The 16,399-nt window shown below is 41.3% G+C and overlaps 1 protein-coding gene across 14 annotated transcripts in view; it reads left to right on the top strand.

Moving 5' to 3' along the window:
• DCAF8 (DDB1 and CUL4 associated factor 8) overlaps positions 1–16,399 on the top strand; it is a 47,043-nt gene that overhangs the window by 11,387 nt on the left and 19,257 nt on the right. For 13 of the 14 annotated variants that reach the window (XM_054451115.2, XM_054451133.2, XM_054451107.2 and 10 more), the window contains 4 exons: positions 7,224–7,298; positions 10,892–11,565; positions 12,516–12,656; positions 14,030–14,124. In XM_054451115.2, the coding sequence (XP_054307090.1) occupies positions 7,250–7,298; positions 10,892–11,565; positions 12,516–12,656; positions 14,030–14,124 (959 nt within the window). In that variant the 5' untranslated portion in view covers positions 7,224–7,249. The remainder of the gene's footprint in view (positions 1–7,223; positions 7,299–10,891; positions 11,566–12,515; positions 12,657–14,029; positions 14,125–16,399) is intronic. The other variant, XM_063649919.1, reaches the window with a different exon arrangement.

Below are 16,399 nucleotides of genomic sequence, written 5' to 3' on the forward strand. Positions count from 1 at the left end.
TGAGACATCTGTCCTCCCAAGAGAAACTTGGGACTGTGTGGCTCTCTGTCTTAATAATAATTGAAGTATTTTCTTATCACCTTCTAGTTTCAGAGGAAATTCTAAAACCTTGTCTCATTTAAATATGGGTGTTTATGTAGGAGAGTTGGGCACTTGAGTAGCAGAATGAGACAGGCACTGGTTTGAGAGAATGCTGGGATTATGTAAACCATGAGATTTGACAGACTGAGTTCAGGTCTTAGTAAAGGGATCAAGGACAATGATAATATTTACATGTTGATGTTTCGATCGGGCTGAAGGTAAGGTAGTTGTCAGACCAGTGTTCATACACCCTAGACACCTTAAAATGAACTTCAGAGAAATTAAAAAAAAAAAAGAGCATAAACATACAAATTAATAGTACAACCATAAGAACAACTTTGAGTTACTTAAATTTCTGCTATTCTTAGTTATCACCAAGACAATAGGGTTGTAGACTTCTTATGTATTTAGGATTCATCTTGCCATTAATGTGGTCGCTGATAAATCACACAGGCAGTCTTGGTTGCAGCAAAAATCCTTTCAGCACTTTCATTTTCAAGTGAGACGTCTGGACATTATGCTCTCATTTGCTATGATATATTGACCATTTTTGTCAACTTCTATTAATCACAGCCTTGAGAATTTAGTGTTTTTAATACTATTATGTCATTTAACAATTTGCATGATTTTCCCCCATCACTCTTCTCTCATCCTCTCTTTTTTTTTTTTTTTGAGACAGAGTTTCGCTCTTGTTGCCCAGGCTGGAGTGCAATGGCGCGATCTCGGCTCACTGCAACCTGCGCCTTCCAGGTTCAGGCGATTCTCCTGCCTCAGCCTCCCGAGTAGCTGGGATTACAGGCATGCACTACCACGCCCGGCTAATTTTTTTGTACTTTTAATAGGGATGGAGTTTCTCCATGTTGGTCAGGCTGGTCTCGAACTCCTGACCTCAGGTGATCTGCCTGCCTTGGCCTCCCAAAGTGTTGGGATTACAGGCGTGAGCCACCGCGCCGGCCTGCATTCTCTCTTTTTAGGCCACGTTTATTAAGGTATAATTTATATACAGTAAAATTTATCCTTTTTTGAGTTGGCCTATTCTTTTAATTCTGACAAAGGCATAGTTATGTAACACCACCGTGATTGGCGCATGGAACATTTCCATCATTCCAAAAAGTTTTCTCATGCCCTTTTGTAGTCAGTTTCATTCCCCTACCCCCAAGCCCTGGCAATCCCTGATCCCTCTATTCCTATAGTTTTATTTTTTCCAGAAAGTACTATAAGTGGAATCATATATTGTATAGCTGTTTGAGTCTGAATTATTGCACTTACCATAACATACTTGAGATCTATCCATGTTGTTGCTTGTATCAGTAGTTCATTCCTTTTTATTGCTCAGTAGTATCCCATTGTGTGGACCTACCACAATTTGTTTATCCATGACCCAGCTGAAAAACATTTGTTTCCAGTTTTTTGATGAATTCAAGTAAAACTATTAAAACATTCACCTACAGGATATTTTTAATTTTGTGGACATACATTTTCCTTCTTATTTATTTTATTTATTTATTTTTAAAGATGGAGTATTGCTGTGTTACTCAGGCTGGTCTTTAATTCCTGGGCTCAAGCGATCCTCCCACCTCAGCCTCCCAAATTGCTGGGATAACAGGTCTGAGCCTCTTTTTTCTTGTATAAATTCCTGAAGCTGAAGTGGGATTCCTGAGTTATATGATAAGTGTATATTTAACTTCATAAGAAACTGCCAAATTGCTTTTTTCAAAATAACTATATTGTTTTGCATTTCTAGTAACAGTGTATATGAGTTGTAGTTGCTCTACTTCTTGTTAGTACTTAATAAAGTAAATTTTTGTTAAACAATTTTTGACCATTGTAATAAGCGTTTAGTGGATTCTCATTGTGGTTTTAATTTATATTTTCCTAATTATTAATAATGTTGAGGATCTTTTCAAGGGATTATTATTTACAGTACTTTTTTTTGTTTGTCTTTGAGATGGAGTCTCTCTGTTGCCCAGGATGGAGTGCAATGGTGCGATCTCAGCTCACTTGCAACCTCCGCCTCCTAGGTTCAAGCGATTCTCCTGCCTCAGCCTCTCGAGTAGCTGGGACTACTGGCATGTGCCACCACCCCCAGCTAATTTTGTATTTTAATAGAGATGGGGTTTTACCACGTTGGTCAGGCCAGCCTCGAATTCCTGACCTCAGGTGATCGGCCCGCCTCAGCCTCCCAGAATGCTGGGATTACCGGTGTGAGGCACCACACCCGCCCTCTTTTTTTTTTTTTTTTGAGATGGTGTCACTCTGTTGCCTAGACTGGAGTGCAGTGAGTAGCAGGATTATAGCTCACTGCAGCCTTGAACTCCTAGACTTAAGTGATCCTCCCACCTCAGTCTTCCAAAGTGTTGGGATTACAGGTGTGAGCCACCACATCCGGCTCGCGATAATTACTTAGTTGTGACAGGTTTTTTTTTTTTTTTTTTTTTTTTTTGAGATGGATACTTACTCTGTCACCAGGCTGGAGTGCAGTGGCGCGATCGCAGCTCACTGCAACCTCCTCCTTCCTAGTAGCTGGGATTACAGGCACGCGCTATCACGCCTGCCTAATTTTTTTGTATTTTAGTAAAGACGGGGTTTCACTATGTTGGCCAAGATGGTCCCGATCTCCTGACCTCGTGATCTGCCCCCCTCGACCTCCCAAAGTGATGGGATTACAGGCGTGAGCCTCCGCGCCCAGCCCCAGCCCATTGCGATAGTTTTAAAGTATATTCTGGTTACTGTCCTTGATCGAATACGTGTTTTGTAGATACTTTCTTCCAGTCTGTAGCTTGTCTTTGCATTGTTGTAACAGTATCTCTTGGAGATATTTTAATTTTTTTTTTTTTTTCTAGATGGAGTCTCTCCTTGTCATTCAGGCTGGAGTGCAGTGGTACTATCTTGGCTCACTGCAACCTCCACCTCCCAGGTTCAAGCAATTCTCTTGTCTCAGCCTCCCCAGTAGCTGGGACTACAGGCATGTGCCACCACACCCGGCTAATTTTTGTATTTTTAATAGAGACGGGGTTTCACCATGTTGGCCAGGCTGATCTCGGACTCCTGACCTCAGGTGATCCACCCGCTTTGGCCTCCCAAAGTGCTGAGATTACAGGCCTGAACCACTGCTCAGATTTATCAGAATTTATTAATTTTGATAAATCCAACTGACAATTTTTTTGTATGTGCTTTTTGTGTCCTATCCTAAGAAATCGTTGCCTAACCCAAGGTCACAGAGGTTATTTTCTTTGTTTTCTTCTGGAAGTTGTATTGTTTTAAGTTATATTTAGGTCTGTGATTCATTTTGAGTTAGCTTTTGTATATTGTACAATGTATGGATTGAGGTTCTTTAGTTTTTTTCTTTTGGTAGTTGAATGTTCAGTTATTCTGGTACAAGTTGAGCATCCCAAATTAAAAAATCTGAAATCTAAAATACCTTGAAATCTGAAACTTTGAATGCCAACTTGATGCTCAAAGGAAATACTCGTTGGAGCCTTTGGGATTTTGAATTTTCTGATTTGAGATGCTCAACTGGTATATTGCAAATAATTCAAAAATTTGAAACACTTCTGGCCCCAAGCATTTTGGGTAAGAGGAGACTCCGGACAAGGGATACGTAGTCTCTTATGCAGATCTTTCATCATATCAGAGGAAAAGAGCAGCCCCAGTAGTTTTAAACAAGAGACACTTGGTATCTCTTTTACAAAGTACTCTTATCCAGCGTATTAAAGTCTTTCTGCCTGGTTTTTAGTTAATATTTTGTCATGTAATGGTTAAAAATTTAAGGCTTTATTCTTATTAAGACAAGAAAAATCTAGGTCACTGGAATTTCTTAGTGAAATTAAAATGGCACCTGGGTCTTTTTTCCTCACCCTCCAGTGGGTTACTCTTTAACCTTCAGTTTGTCGGGGGTTATGGTTATTTTTAGAGTAGGAGCAGTGGAGCTAATCTAATTAAACTCCTCCAGCTACCTGGGACAGTGAGCTCATCAGCTTTTCCAACCTCAGCAAGATTAGCTTTGGACTAGATTTTACATGAAAGTTGATCAAAGTAAAAATAGTGGATTTGTTGGAAATACAGTGAAAAGTGAAGAAGATAGTTTGGATTTGGATCAAATATGTTCTCTGCAGACCTCAGTTTATAAAGTTAAGACTGTATTCTTTGGTGATGGAAAAGATTTTTTATTTTTTATTTTTTTGGAGACTGTGTCTTGCTCTGTCATCCTGGCTGGAGAGAAGTGGTATAATCACAGCTCACTGCAGCCTCAACTTCTGTGGCTCATGTGATCCTTCCACCTCAGCCCTACCCCAAGTAGCTGGGACTACAGGCATATGCCTGACTGATTTTTTTCTTTTCTGTAGCGACGGGGGTCTTCTTATGTTGCCCAGGCTGGTCTCCAACTCCTGCCTCGGCCTCCCAGTGTGCTGGGATTATAGGCATGAGCTGCCGTGCCTGGCTGGAAAAGATTTTTCAGTGGCTCCTATACTTGACACCTAGGGCACAGCATCTCTGCCTCCTTGACTGATTGATAGAGACAAGGGTCTCACAGTTCTGCCCAGGCTGGTCTTGGATTCCTGAGCTTAAGCAGTCCTTTCTCAGCCTTCTGAGTAGCTGTGATTACAGGTGCATGCCACACCTGTGAGCATCAGGTTCCTGCTCAAAGTTTTCACTCATAGAGGTTCATAATCAAAGTTTGGAGACCACTGCTCTAGAGTATCCTTCTGCAGAGATTTTGACATTTAATTCTACTTACCTTTATCATCTGTATACATGTATTTTCTAGAGCAATTATGAGTCAAAAGTTCAGGCAGTCTGGGCTCCTGTAGGAGTTGATGCTTGGTTTTGAGAGAGGTTCTCTGGAGCTGCTTTTTAATACTCTGGGAGTGGATAATAGTGGGGTGAAACGTACGGTAAAGAGTTTTGATTATGGAGATGGGAAAACATCAAATCTGTTCTTCATGTTACACTGGTCTGCTTATTACCTTAGTGTTTAATTTTTTTTTTTTTTTTTTTGAGACGGAGTTTCGCTCTTCTTGCCCAAGCTGGAGTGCAATGGCGTGATGTCGGCTCACCGCAACCTCCGCCTCCCAGGTTCAAGCGATTCTCCTGTCTCACCCTCGCTAGTAGCTGGGATTACAGGCATGTGCCACCATGCCCAGCTAATTTTGTATTTTTAGTAGAGACAGGGTTTCTCCATGTTGTTCAGGCTGGTCTCGAACTCCTGACCTCAGGTGATCCGTCCTCCTTGGCCTCCCAAAGTGCTGGGATTCATCTTAACAAAGTGGTGCATTTTCCCCACTTGATAGGAATTAATATAATTTTAAACTCTAGATGGAGAAGATAGGCTCCTATTCTAAAGAATATAAATAAGGACTGTTGAGAGGGAAAAACAAGTGCTGTGTGGGGAATGCTATACAAAACTGTCTACCTCAAAAAGGAGGAAAACAAAATGCATTGCAAACAGCTCCTCACTATTTTTCTTTATTTTATTATTATTATTATACTTTAAGTTTTCTTCTCACTATTTTTCTTCATGTTGCTTCACATATCTGTTTTTTGTTGCCATTGTCTTTCATCATCACCCTTCCAGGTGTCCTTTCCTGAAGTTCAGTCAGCTTCAGCCCCACTCTTGCAGTATTTCTATTCCCACCTTGGCCTATTATGAACAATCTTTGGGCTACTGTCTCTTGACAGAGGATACTTTTAATGAAGCAGCTTAGATTTCTGTAGAGGGTAGCGGGGGAAAGGATAAGGATGAGGCTGCTTCTGGAATAATTGTCATGGGAATGAAAGGGCTGTTGAAAGATTAGAGGCCAGTGTGCCTGGGTACAAGGACTGGGGTCATAATTATACTTTGTCTTTTACTAGTGCCTTTTGTCCAAGTCACTGAAAGGGCTTAACAAAATTCTGATCTGAATAATATTGTTCTTTGCTCTTTGGAATTTACTGGAGGTGGCAGTGAGGCTCTGAAAAAAATATGAATGTTTTATAGTGGCATAAAAGGAAATGAGTTAGATACCCTGATTCCTTGTTAAGGAAAGATGAGTCTGGTGAAAGCTGGTGCTGTTAGGTGAAACAGTGTTTGCCATTATATGAAATGGGATGAGATGGTTTAATGGAAATGTTGCCTTTTTCTTCCCCACCTTTGTCTTTGTGCTTAGAGACTCTGACTGTTAGTCCTAAGAGAAACAAAACAACTTAAGCTTCTTTCCTAGGGATAGGGTGCTCCGCATTTCTAGTTTCAGCTCTATAATCCTTAGTATCTGTGCCTTTAATAAGTTTGAAGTTAGTTGGGCCGGGCATGGTGGCTCATGCCTGTAATGCCAGCACTTTGGGAGGCCGAGGCGGGTGGATCACTTGGGAGATCGAGACCATCCTGGCTAACACAGTGAAACCCCATCTCTACTAAAAATACAAAAAGCCGGGTGTGGTGGCGGGCGCCTGTAGTCCCAGCTACTTGGGAGGCTGAGGCAGGAGAATGGTGTGAACCCGGGAGGCGGAGCTTGCAGTGAGCCTAGATTGCACCACTGCACTCCAGCCTGGGCGACAGAGTGAGACTGTCTCAAAAAAAAAAAAATAATAATAATAGGTTTGAAGTCAGTCATCTGAGTGAACAGAAAGCTCAATCTCTTCCCCCAAGAGGTTGATTTCTGTTGATTTGTGTGTAAAATGATACTCAGAATCTGACCCACCTCTTTATGTTGTGAAAACAAGTGTTGTACGAAGTTTGGGGATACATATGTCACTTATTTACATTGGAAGATTCTTGCCTAGGGGGCAATGCTGAAGTTAGCTTTATGTATTGAGTTGAGACTCTTGGCTTGCAGTACCTGTCATTTGATATGTGCCTCCTGTTCCAGGTTTTATTTTAGTTCCCACTTTCTCAGTTGAAAAATCACTGCCAGTTACTCAGTGAGTGAGGTAAAGAGATGGCACTTGACCTCCCCAAAAATATGCCATTATATGGATTTTAAACGTAGGGAAGAAAAAATTTCTGGTGTGCTTTTCACAAGCCGAGAAGCCCTGTTAAGCATGCATACACAAATCATTTTTATAAAAATGATAAAACCTGTTCATTGTTAAATCTCCTTGTCCCTATTGTCTTCTTTCCCAGGTGGTTTCCTAATTGTTTTGGTTTCTTCCTCTCCCAAACCCAGGCTGGCTACAGCAAACATCATTCAAGATGTCCAGCAAAGGGAGCAGCACAGATGGCAGAACAGACTTAGCTAATGGTAAGGGGCCAAAATGAAGGTGAAGCTATTTTTACTATCAACTGAGGTTCTCCTCCTGCCTGCAAGATAGAGTGGAGGCCTGGATTTTAGTGGAGGGAGGGAAACTTTCCTGTGTTGTTCTGAGTGTAGGAAACTACACAGGAAACACCTTGGACTATATTGTGCTTTTGCTTCTTCTCATTTTATCTGATCATTTTCAAAATATCAATAACAGAGCTGTACTTCTAAGAGGTCAAGTGGTTTGGAGTTCTATAAAGCTATAAGGATGGGCAGAACCTAGGAAATGCTGTTAATAAAGGAGAAAAATAAAATCTAATGGCTAGTAGGAACAAGGGAAGATGAGCTTCCCAGTTATATTGAGAGGTCCCTTTCCACAGTAAGTAGTAGTTTGATAGATTACATGGCTGGGCATGGTGGCTCATGCCTATAATCTCAGCACTTTGGGAGGCTGAGACAGGCAGATCGCTTGAGCCCAGGAGCTTGAGACCAGCCTGGGCAACATAGCGAGACCCCGTCTTTTAAAAAAAAAAAAAAAAGGTGATTACATAAGGGATGAAGTTACAACCCAACTAGGAGTGGGACATCTTTCCCCTCCTTATTTCCTTCCCTTACTTCCCCTCCCTTCTTTCCATTTATTTCCTTCCTTCCTTCCTTTCCCTCCTTCTTTTCAGGACCAGTGCTGCCAAGTGTCAAATCACTGGCTTTACGGCAGATTTGAAGGCAGAATATAAAAATTCTAATAGAGTATAACTACCACCTGGGTTATTTAACCAGCGCTTCACCTCTGAGCCAACTTTTAAATTAGAGAAGCTTGCCTTTAAATGGATATAGTTAGACAGCACAGAGTCCAGCATTCCTTAGCACCTTGAAGGTCAGGATAACAGGCTAAATTCTAGTTGATGTGATTGGAGGAAGGATAAGTGAGATTTTCAACATGCTTTTTTATCGCTCCATATGTTCTTATCACTGCCATTCATGCATCTTTTGTAAAGGAAAGTGGTTCATATTTTTCACTGGGTTTAGTTGAAAGGCACAGGGTTCTAGAGGAGTTAAAGTATACTATTGATTTGGAGCTTGACCATTAGCTAGGTCAAGGATTGGCAAACTATAAATTGCAGGCCAAATCCAGCCTGCCACTTGTTTTTGTAAAGTTTTATTGGAATACAGTCATGCCTGTTCGTTTATGTAGTGTCTATGAGTTGCTTTTGTTCTACATACTAGAGTTGAGTAGTTGTGGTGGAGCTCCATATGGTCTGCAAAGCCTAAAGTTTTTACTGTCTGGCCCTTTACCGAAAAAATTTGCAAACCCCTACTTTAGATCTTGGTGATTTACTGTTGGGGCCTTCTTGATGAGCTTGTGATACCCTCTGGCCCTTATGTTAATGTGGTAAGGCCTCCAAAATTGTCTATGTTTGTTACTCATAATTTTAACAATAAACACTAGATGTTTTGGTGTTTTATTTTTTCTTTTCTTTTTTCTTTTCTACAGACCTGTTAGGTGTGGTGTTTCAGTCCCTGCTCATCACTCCCAAGCTCAAGCCCAGTTGCATTTCAAAAAACTGTAACTGCTAAACTTTCGTAGCATATATAACAGGCTCAGCAAATGTGGTTCTTGGGTTCAAATTTCTGTACTTCGTAACTTTTTCTTCCAGCCCCTAGCCCAGTTGTTTTATACTGTGCTCTTAGTTGAGGCTTTTTTTTTTTTTTTGAGACAGAGTTTTGCTCTTGTTACCCAGGCTGGAGTACAGTGGCACAATCTCGACTCACTGCAACCTCCACCTCCCAGGTTCGAGCAATTCTCCTGCCTCAGCCTCCCAAGTAGCTGGGATTACAGGCGCATGCCACCACACCCGGCTAATTTTTCGTATTTCTAGTAGAAATGGGGTTTTTACCATGTTAGCCAGGCTGGTCTCGAACTCCTGACCTTAGGTGGTCTAGCCGCCTTGGCCTCCCAGAGCGCTGGGATTACAGGTGTTAGCCACTGCGCCCGGCCTGCAAGAACTGTTTATGTCTTCTGGCCTTCTGTTACTGCTTGAATCAAAGCACTTGTATTGTTGATCTTTTTTCAGTATTGGGTTTTGCTTAAGAGTACATTGCTTCAGAGATCTTCACAAAGTACTGCTGTAATCCACATGACTAGGCAATAAGGTGCTCCACCTTTGAATTCTTAAACATCAGTGTGGTATTGGAGTTGAATAGCTCATACAGGATGGTCTGCCTTTCCTGACAGCTTTTACTTCTGGCAGGATAAAATTTATAGCCACCTGAGGAAAGGAGGCCCATGAGCAGCATTTAAAATCTTTATTCTCCCCTTTTTTCTTCACACCTTGACTTAGGTTGGAAGTTGTGGTTGTATTGGCTCTAGAACATTCCTCAAGTTCTCATTGGAATTGACTTGACTGTTGTGGGATAAGAGAATGCAGTATGTAGTTATAGGAGATAAGATCAATGAAAGTGACCTAGTTATTTAACTATCAGCATAGCAGACCTAGAATATACTGAACTTTCTTCTTAGGCACCACTATAGTAGCCCAGCTTTTTATCAATTTTGTATATGCTTCCTAATAAAACTGTCTCAATAGAGAGACTAAAAATGTGTGACTAAAAATTATATTAAAAAATTCAAACTAATGGAAGTAAGTCAAAATATATTTACTAGCAAAAGGTGAGCAAGAACCCACTCAAATGATCACAATTCCCACTTACCCCTTCAGCTTGCTTTCTTAGTGAATTTTAGAAACTTAGGGGAAGAAACTTAGGATTTAGGTGACAGAAGGTGTAGTGCTACTTTCTTTTTTTTGAGATGGAGTCTCGCTTTGTCGCCCAGGCTAGAGTGCAGTGGTGCGACCTTGGCTCACTGCAAGCTCTGCCTCCCGGGTTCACGCCATTCTCCTGCCTCATCCTCCTGAGTAGCTGGGACTACAGATGCCCGGCTAATTTTTTGTATTTTTAGTAGAGATGGGGTTTCACCATGTTAGCCAGGATGGTCTCGATCTCCTGACCTCGTGATCCACGTGCCTCGGCCTCCCAAAGTGCTGGGATTACAGGCGTGAGTCACCGTGCCTGGCCTGATACTTTCTTAAAGTAGGAAATGGTGCAACTCCACATCCATAAGTCAAGAGTGATTTTTATCAGCTAGTTTCCGTCTTTCTCTAAGAAGATGGCTATGCTAGCTCTTGCTGGAGTTGGCTCTTCTTTTTGTATTCTGTTAATTATTTGCTATAACTTAATAAATGCCCATCCAATACAACACAGCCAATGGTAGATGTATCAGGCACACTTTTATACAATATGCCAATGTTTTGCCTCTTGAGAACTTAATATAATCTTAGATTGTCCTGAGATTCTTTGCTTTTGTTGAAGTACTTTATGTGTGTGGATTTGATCTTAATCTTTTCAATTTCTTGTCCTTTACAAGATTTCTCCTCAGAGGGTACTCTCTGTAATTATTTGTAATGAAAACACTTGGACCAAAGTTCATTTTTTGGTCTTTTGATGTGATGATTTCTTAGACTAAGGTGGGAAGCCCTTCTGATCACTATCCTGTTTTCTTATTTTTCCCTCTCCTCTACCCATTCCTCACTAACATGCAGGAAGCCTGTCTAGCAGTCCAGAGGAGATGTCTGGAGCTGAAGAGGGGAGGGAGACATCCTCAGGCATTGAAGTGGAGGCCTCAGACCTGAGTTTGAGCTTGACTGGGGATGATGGTGGCCCCAACCGCACCAGCACAGAAAGTCGAGGCACAGACACAGAGAGCTCAGGTGAAGATAAGGACTCTGATAGCATGGAGGACACTGGTCATTACTCCATTAATGATGAAAATCGAGTCCATGACCGCTCAGAGGAAGAGGAAGAGGAGGAAGAAGAGGAGGAAGAAGAGCAGCCTCGGCACCGTGTACAGCGCAAGCGGGCTAACCGTGACCAGGACTCATCAGATGATGAGCGAGCCCTAGAGGACTGGGTGTCCTCGGAAACATCAGCTCTACCCCGACCTCGCTGGCAAGCCCTCCCTGCCCTTCGGGAGCGGGAGCTGGGTTCAAGTGCCCGCTTTGTCTATGAGGCCTGTGGGGCAAGAGTCTTTGTGCAGCGTTTCCGCCTGCAGCATGGGCTTGAGGGCCATACTGGTTGTGTCAATACCCTGCACTTTAACCAGCGCGGCACCTGGCTGGCCAGTGGCAGCGATGACCTGAAGGTGGTGGTGTGGGATTGGGTGCGGCGGCAGCCAGTACTGGACTTTGAGAGTGGCCACAAAAGTAATGTGTTCCAGGTGAGGCAAGGGAACATAATAGCAACTGAGAAAATCAGGCATGAGTTAAAGAAATCTGAACTGCAGCATGGATTGGGAGCTGATAGTGAGTTATTGTAGGAATTAGGTATCGGGACATGGCCCTACTTTGGCTCCCATAATGACCTAAATACACTGAAAGACTCTTGGCAACCCTAGATTCCTTGAGCATATGGACTGTTGGAAGCCTCATAGGTAGGGTGCATGCAGCTTATTAAATGTGTGCTGGTAGGAGGCAGTGTAGTATAAGCACAGGCTCTTGAACCAAACTGCCTGAGTTCAAATCCTAGCCCTTCTGCTTACTAGCTCAGTGATCTTGGACAAGTTATTTTATCTTTGTCTTCAGTTTATCTGTAAAATAGGACTAATAACACATAGGGTTATGAGGATTAAGTAACAATAGAAGCTAAGCAGTTAGAACTGTGACTGGTACTTAATAAACGTTTGATAAATGTTAGCTTATACTGTTGTTATTCCGGAAAGATTTTACTCCTTGGCCCCATCTACTGTACTGGTACCAGCCATTTATCCTAAGGGTGTTCTCTTTTCTTCCCTGACCTTCCCCCTATTTTCCTTTTTCTTTGTGGCAAATTTATATTTGCTTTCTGAATCAAGGTAGATTTTTTCCTCCTCTATTCCTTTTCTCCCCTGCTAGGTACAGTCCTAGTTCATCTGAGCTCTTACCATGTGCCAGTTCAATCTTCCAGAGCCAACTGAAATGCTCTCTTACATCAAAGGAAGTTTTTTCTCTCCCTTTCCTTTAACTCCTGGGAGAAATTGGGCTTAGCCAGCTGTACAAGAGTAGGAAAGCTAAGTTTCCAGCTGTCATGTAAGAAAAGGGGGTAAGTTGAGGTCATCATCGTATTTTTCATTCTCAAGTTTACCTCTCTCATTTCTTTTGTGTGTCCTTTTTTTCATTCTTAACACCCCAGGCCAAGTTTCTTCCTAACAGTGGTGATTCTACTCTGGCCATGTGTGCCCGTGACGGGCAGGTTCGGGTAGCAGAACTGTCTGCCACACAGTGTTGCAAGAATACAAAACGTGTGGCCCAGCACAAGGGAGCATCCCACAAGGTAAGTAAGACCTTGCTCCAAAATTTATGCAATCCAAATCCTCTGTGGTTCTCAGCCAAGGTTCTCCCTTATCTCTGCCCATTGTGTCACATTTGTTGTGGTCACGTGCCTCACCTCTTTCAGTCCTAAGATTTGTAGTTAAGAAAGGAGCAAAAGCAGCCACCCTAAACTCCTAGGAAGGCAAGTATCTGAAAGGTCCCTAGATCGTGCACTTATAGTATTTGGCTCCTAAGCTAAGCCATAGTTGGTTTGGAGATCTTTGAGGTCTCCTCTGCCCTCTAAACCTTTTACATTTATTCTGATTTTTTAGGGTATTTTGACAGTTTGAAGGTGCTAGTGGTTGATTCCTCATGTGTGAGAGCTTCAGCTTACCTGCTCAAACTCTCAGTTCACAAATAGCACTGTTTCTGGAAGCCCTATTTAAAGCTGGGAATATAGGCCAGATAATCCATGGTGGCAGCTAACAAGGAGTTAAGAGCTGCCAGTTTTAAGGTAGGCATGGTGGTGGTCTTTTGTGCCATGAAAAGAGGTTGGTACTCTCTTAGAAACCCTAAGCAAAAATATAGGTGGACCTGGAGTATCCTTTTCTAGCCAAGGTGGCCCAGGATATGTGAAAATTACCTATTTATTTGATTCTTAAGTCTATTCCTAACCCACTAGTAAACTGATTTTTAGTCGTAAGGAACTAAGATGTAAGGAATGAAGTTGGACACCATTTCTCTCTGCACTTAAGGGTATGGAATTGATTTTATTCGAGAATGAACTGTTGCTGGGTGTGGTGGCTTATGCCTGTAATCCCAATACTTTGGGAGGCTGAGGTGGGAGGACTGCTTGAGGCCAGGAGTTAGAGACCAGCCTGGGCAATATAGCAAGACCTCATCTGTGGAAAACAAAAAAAAAGTGAAAAAATTAACCAGATATAGTGCCTTGTGCCTCTAGTCCCAGCTACTTGGGCGGCTGAGGTGGGAGGATCACTTAAGCCCACAAGGTTGAGGCTTTAGTGAGCCATAATCATGCCACTGCACTTCAGCCTGGGTGGTAAAGTGAGACCCTGACTGGAAAAAAAGAAAATGAACTCTAATGGCTGATGTTTTTCTTTGGTATCTCTGTTCATATCTCTTGGAGACTCAGTTGAAATAGCAAATCAACTGTCCTTTGACTTGTACAGAATAAACAAAGCTATAAATAATTCGCATAGAACAAGAGTAAGTGGGCTTAGATTATGTCCTTTCCTGGGATTTTATGACAAAAAGGTAGACCTTTCTCTTTTTGGGACATTTTAAGTGCAGCCCTTCCTAAAGTTATAGGAATGAACTAGATGACCTCTAATTCTAATATTTAGAAACCTCATGTTTTTCCTTTTTCTTCTTCAGTTGGCACTGGAACCAGACTCTCCCTGTACGTTCTTATCTGCAGGTGAAGATGCAGTTGTTTTCACCATTGACCTGAGACAAGACCGCCCAGCGTCGTAAGTGTAGCAGTAATATCATTACAGAACTGTATCTCTTAGCCTTGAACATATTCCATATGTCTTGGCAATGCCTAACTCTGGTTCATCAGAATAGTACCTTTGTGCCTATGGTTAAGAGGTAGTTTAAGGTTAAGGGGAATTCCTTACTTCCTGTCTTTCTCAGTAGTGAAATACTATTCAGTCTACCTTCATTTCTCAGTTTACTTATTATATGTGGCCTTTAATAATTTGATGATCTTTTGCTCTTTATTCACTTGGGTATCATTCATTTTACCCACAGAAAGCACATTATTCCACAAACTCATGTAGAGGTACAGTCCTGTAAGTTTTAAATTTAAATAAATTTTAAATTTAGTTATTTATAGAAACATACAAACATGATAAAATTTGGACAAAAATACTGGTAGCTGTAGTTGAATTCTGTTTTATCACAGTTCATTTGTATGTGAATCTGAGACTCATCGATAAATTTTATTCCTTTTTAACTGTGTGGTATCATAGAAAAAACACGGCATCTTGTTTGGATCCAGGCGGACCTAGGTCAAATCTCAAATCAGGCACTACTAGTTATGACTTACATAACCTTCTGAACCTCATTTTCTTCAGCCTTGCTATGGGCATATTTTTTTCCCTCCCTCCCTCCTTCCCTCTCTAGTAGTTTCTATGAGGATTTATAAATATATATATATATACACACACAAATATAAACACATATATATACACATACATATATACACACACATACACATGTACACACATATATACACACATATTTATATACACACATATACACACATATGTACACACATATACACACACATATATTTATATACACACATGTATATATATGTATGTATATGTATATGTGTGTGTGTGTATGTGTGTGTGATGCCTCAGCATAATGTTTAACACCATGGCTGAAATTGATTAAGTTTTAGCTAATAATTATTTTAGTTTCCTTTTTTCATTTTTATTGCTCTTATAATAAACAAATACTTCTTGTTTAAGAGATTCAAATAATAAAGTATACAGACAAAATGTAAATGCTCCCTCAGTCCCCCCCACCATTTTTCTAGCTATTGAAAACCATTGTGGGCAGGGCACAGTGGCTCACGCCTGTAATCCCAGCACTTTGGGAGGCCAAGGCAGATGGATCACTTGAGGTCAGGAGTTTGAGACCAGCCTAGCCAACATGGCAAAACCTCACCTCTACTAAAAATACAAAAATTAGCCGGACATGTTGGCGTGTGCCTGTAATCCTAGCTACTCAGGAGGCTGAGGCAGGAGAATCACTTGAACCTGGGAGGTGGAGGTTGCAGTGAGCTGAGATCGTGCCACTGCACTCCATCCTGAGTGACGGAGCAAAACTCCATCTCAAAAAAAAAAAAAAAAAAATCATTGTAAGTAATTTTGAACACCTTTTTAGTCCCTTTTGTATACATTTTGCACCTAAATACATATATACACTTTCTCCTTTCTCCCCATAAGTATACTTGTATGTATATATAAACATATATGTATGTTTCTGCAGTTTGCTTTTTTCATATTACAATGTGGGAGATTTTTCTGTGTTGGACCATAAAAGCTACCTTGTTGTTAACCATGAGAGAAATGTCATAGCATTGGTGTACCACAGTTTATTTAACCTTTACCGTATTGATAGATATCTAGAGTGTTTATTGTCTTGTTTGTCTTAAAGATTATTATAACAAATCTTGGTCGGGTGCAGTGGCTCATGCCTGTAACCCCAGCACTTTGTGGATCACTTGAGGTCAGGAGTTCGAGACCAGCCTGGCCAACGTGGTGAAACCTCGTCTCTACTGAAAGTACAAAAATTAGCCATGTGTGGTGGCACATGCCTATAATCCCAGCTACTCAGGAGGCTGAGACAGGAGAATCGCTTGAACCCAGGAGGTGGAGGTTGCAGTGAGCTGAGATCATGCCACTGTACTCCAGCCTGGTTGACAGAGCAAGACTGTCTCAAAAAAAAAAAAAAATTATTATAACAGATCTTATAGGTCAGTACCAGTATTGAGTAAGGGATGGCAATGATTTACATAGGTCATAAGTAAAATATAAATTATTTTATATTGGGGAATATAACATGAAGGCTGATTATTACTAGACTTATTTTTGGAGAGCTAAGTCCAGAAAAAGCTGTTTGGATAGTAGAAGAATTTCTACAACAGCTTAAAAGATAGAAATGTTTTAGGCTTGGGGAAAAGATATGTTGCTTGTTTATATAACCTTCAAGAGGACAAAGATTGGGAGA

This window comes from Pongo pygmaeus, chromosome 1, assembly GCF_028885625.2.
Source record: "Pongo pygmaeus isolate AG05252 chromosome 1, NHGRI_mPonPyg2-v2.0_pri, whole genome shotgun sequence".
Classification (NCBI taxonomy): Eukaryota; Metazoa; Chordata; class Mammalia; order Primates; family Hominidae; genus Pongo; species Pongo pygmaeus.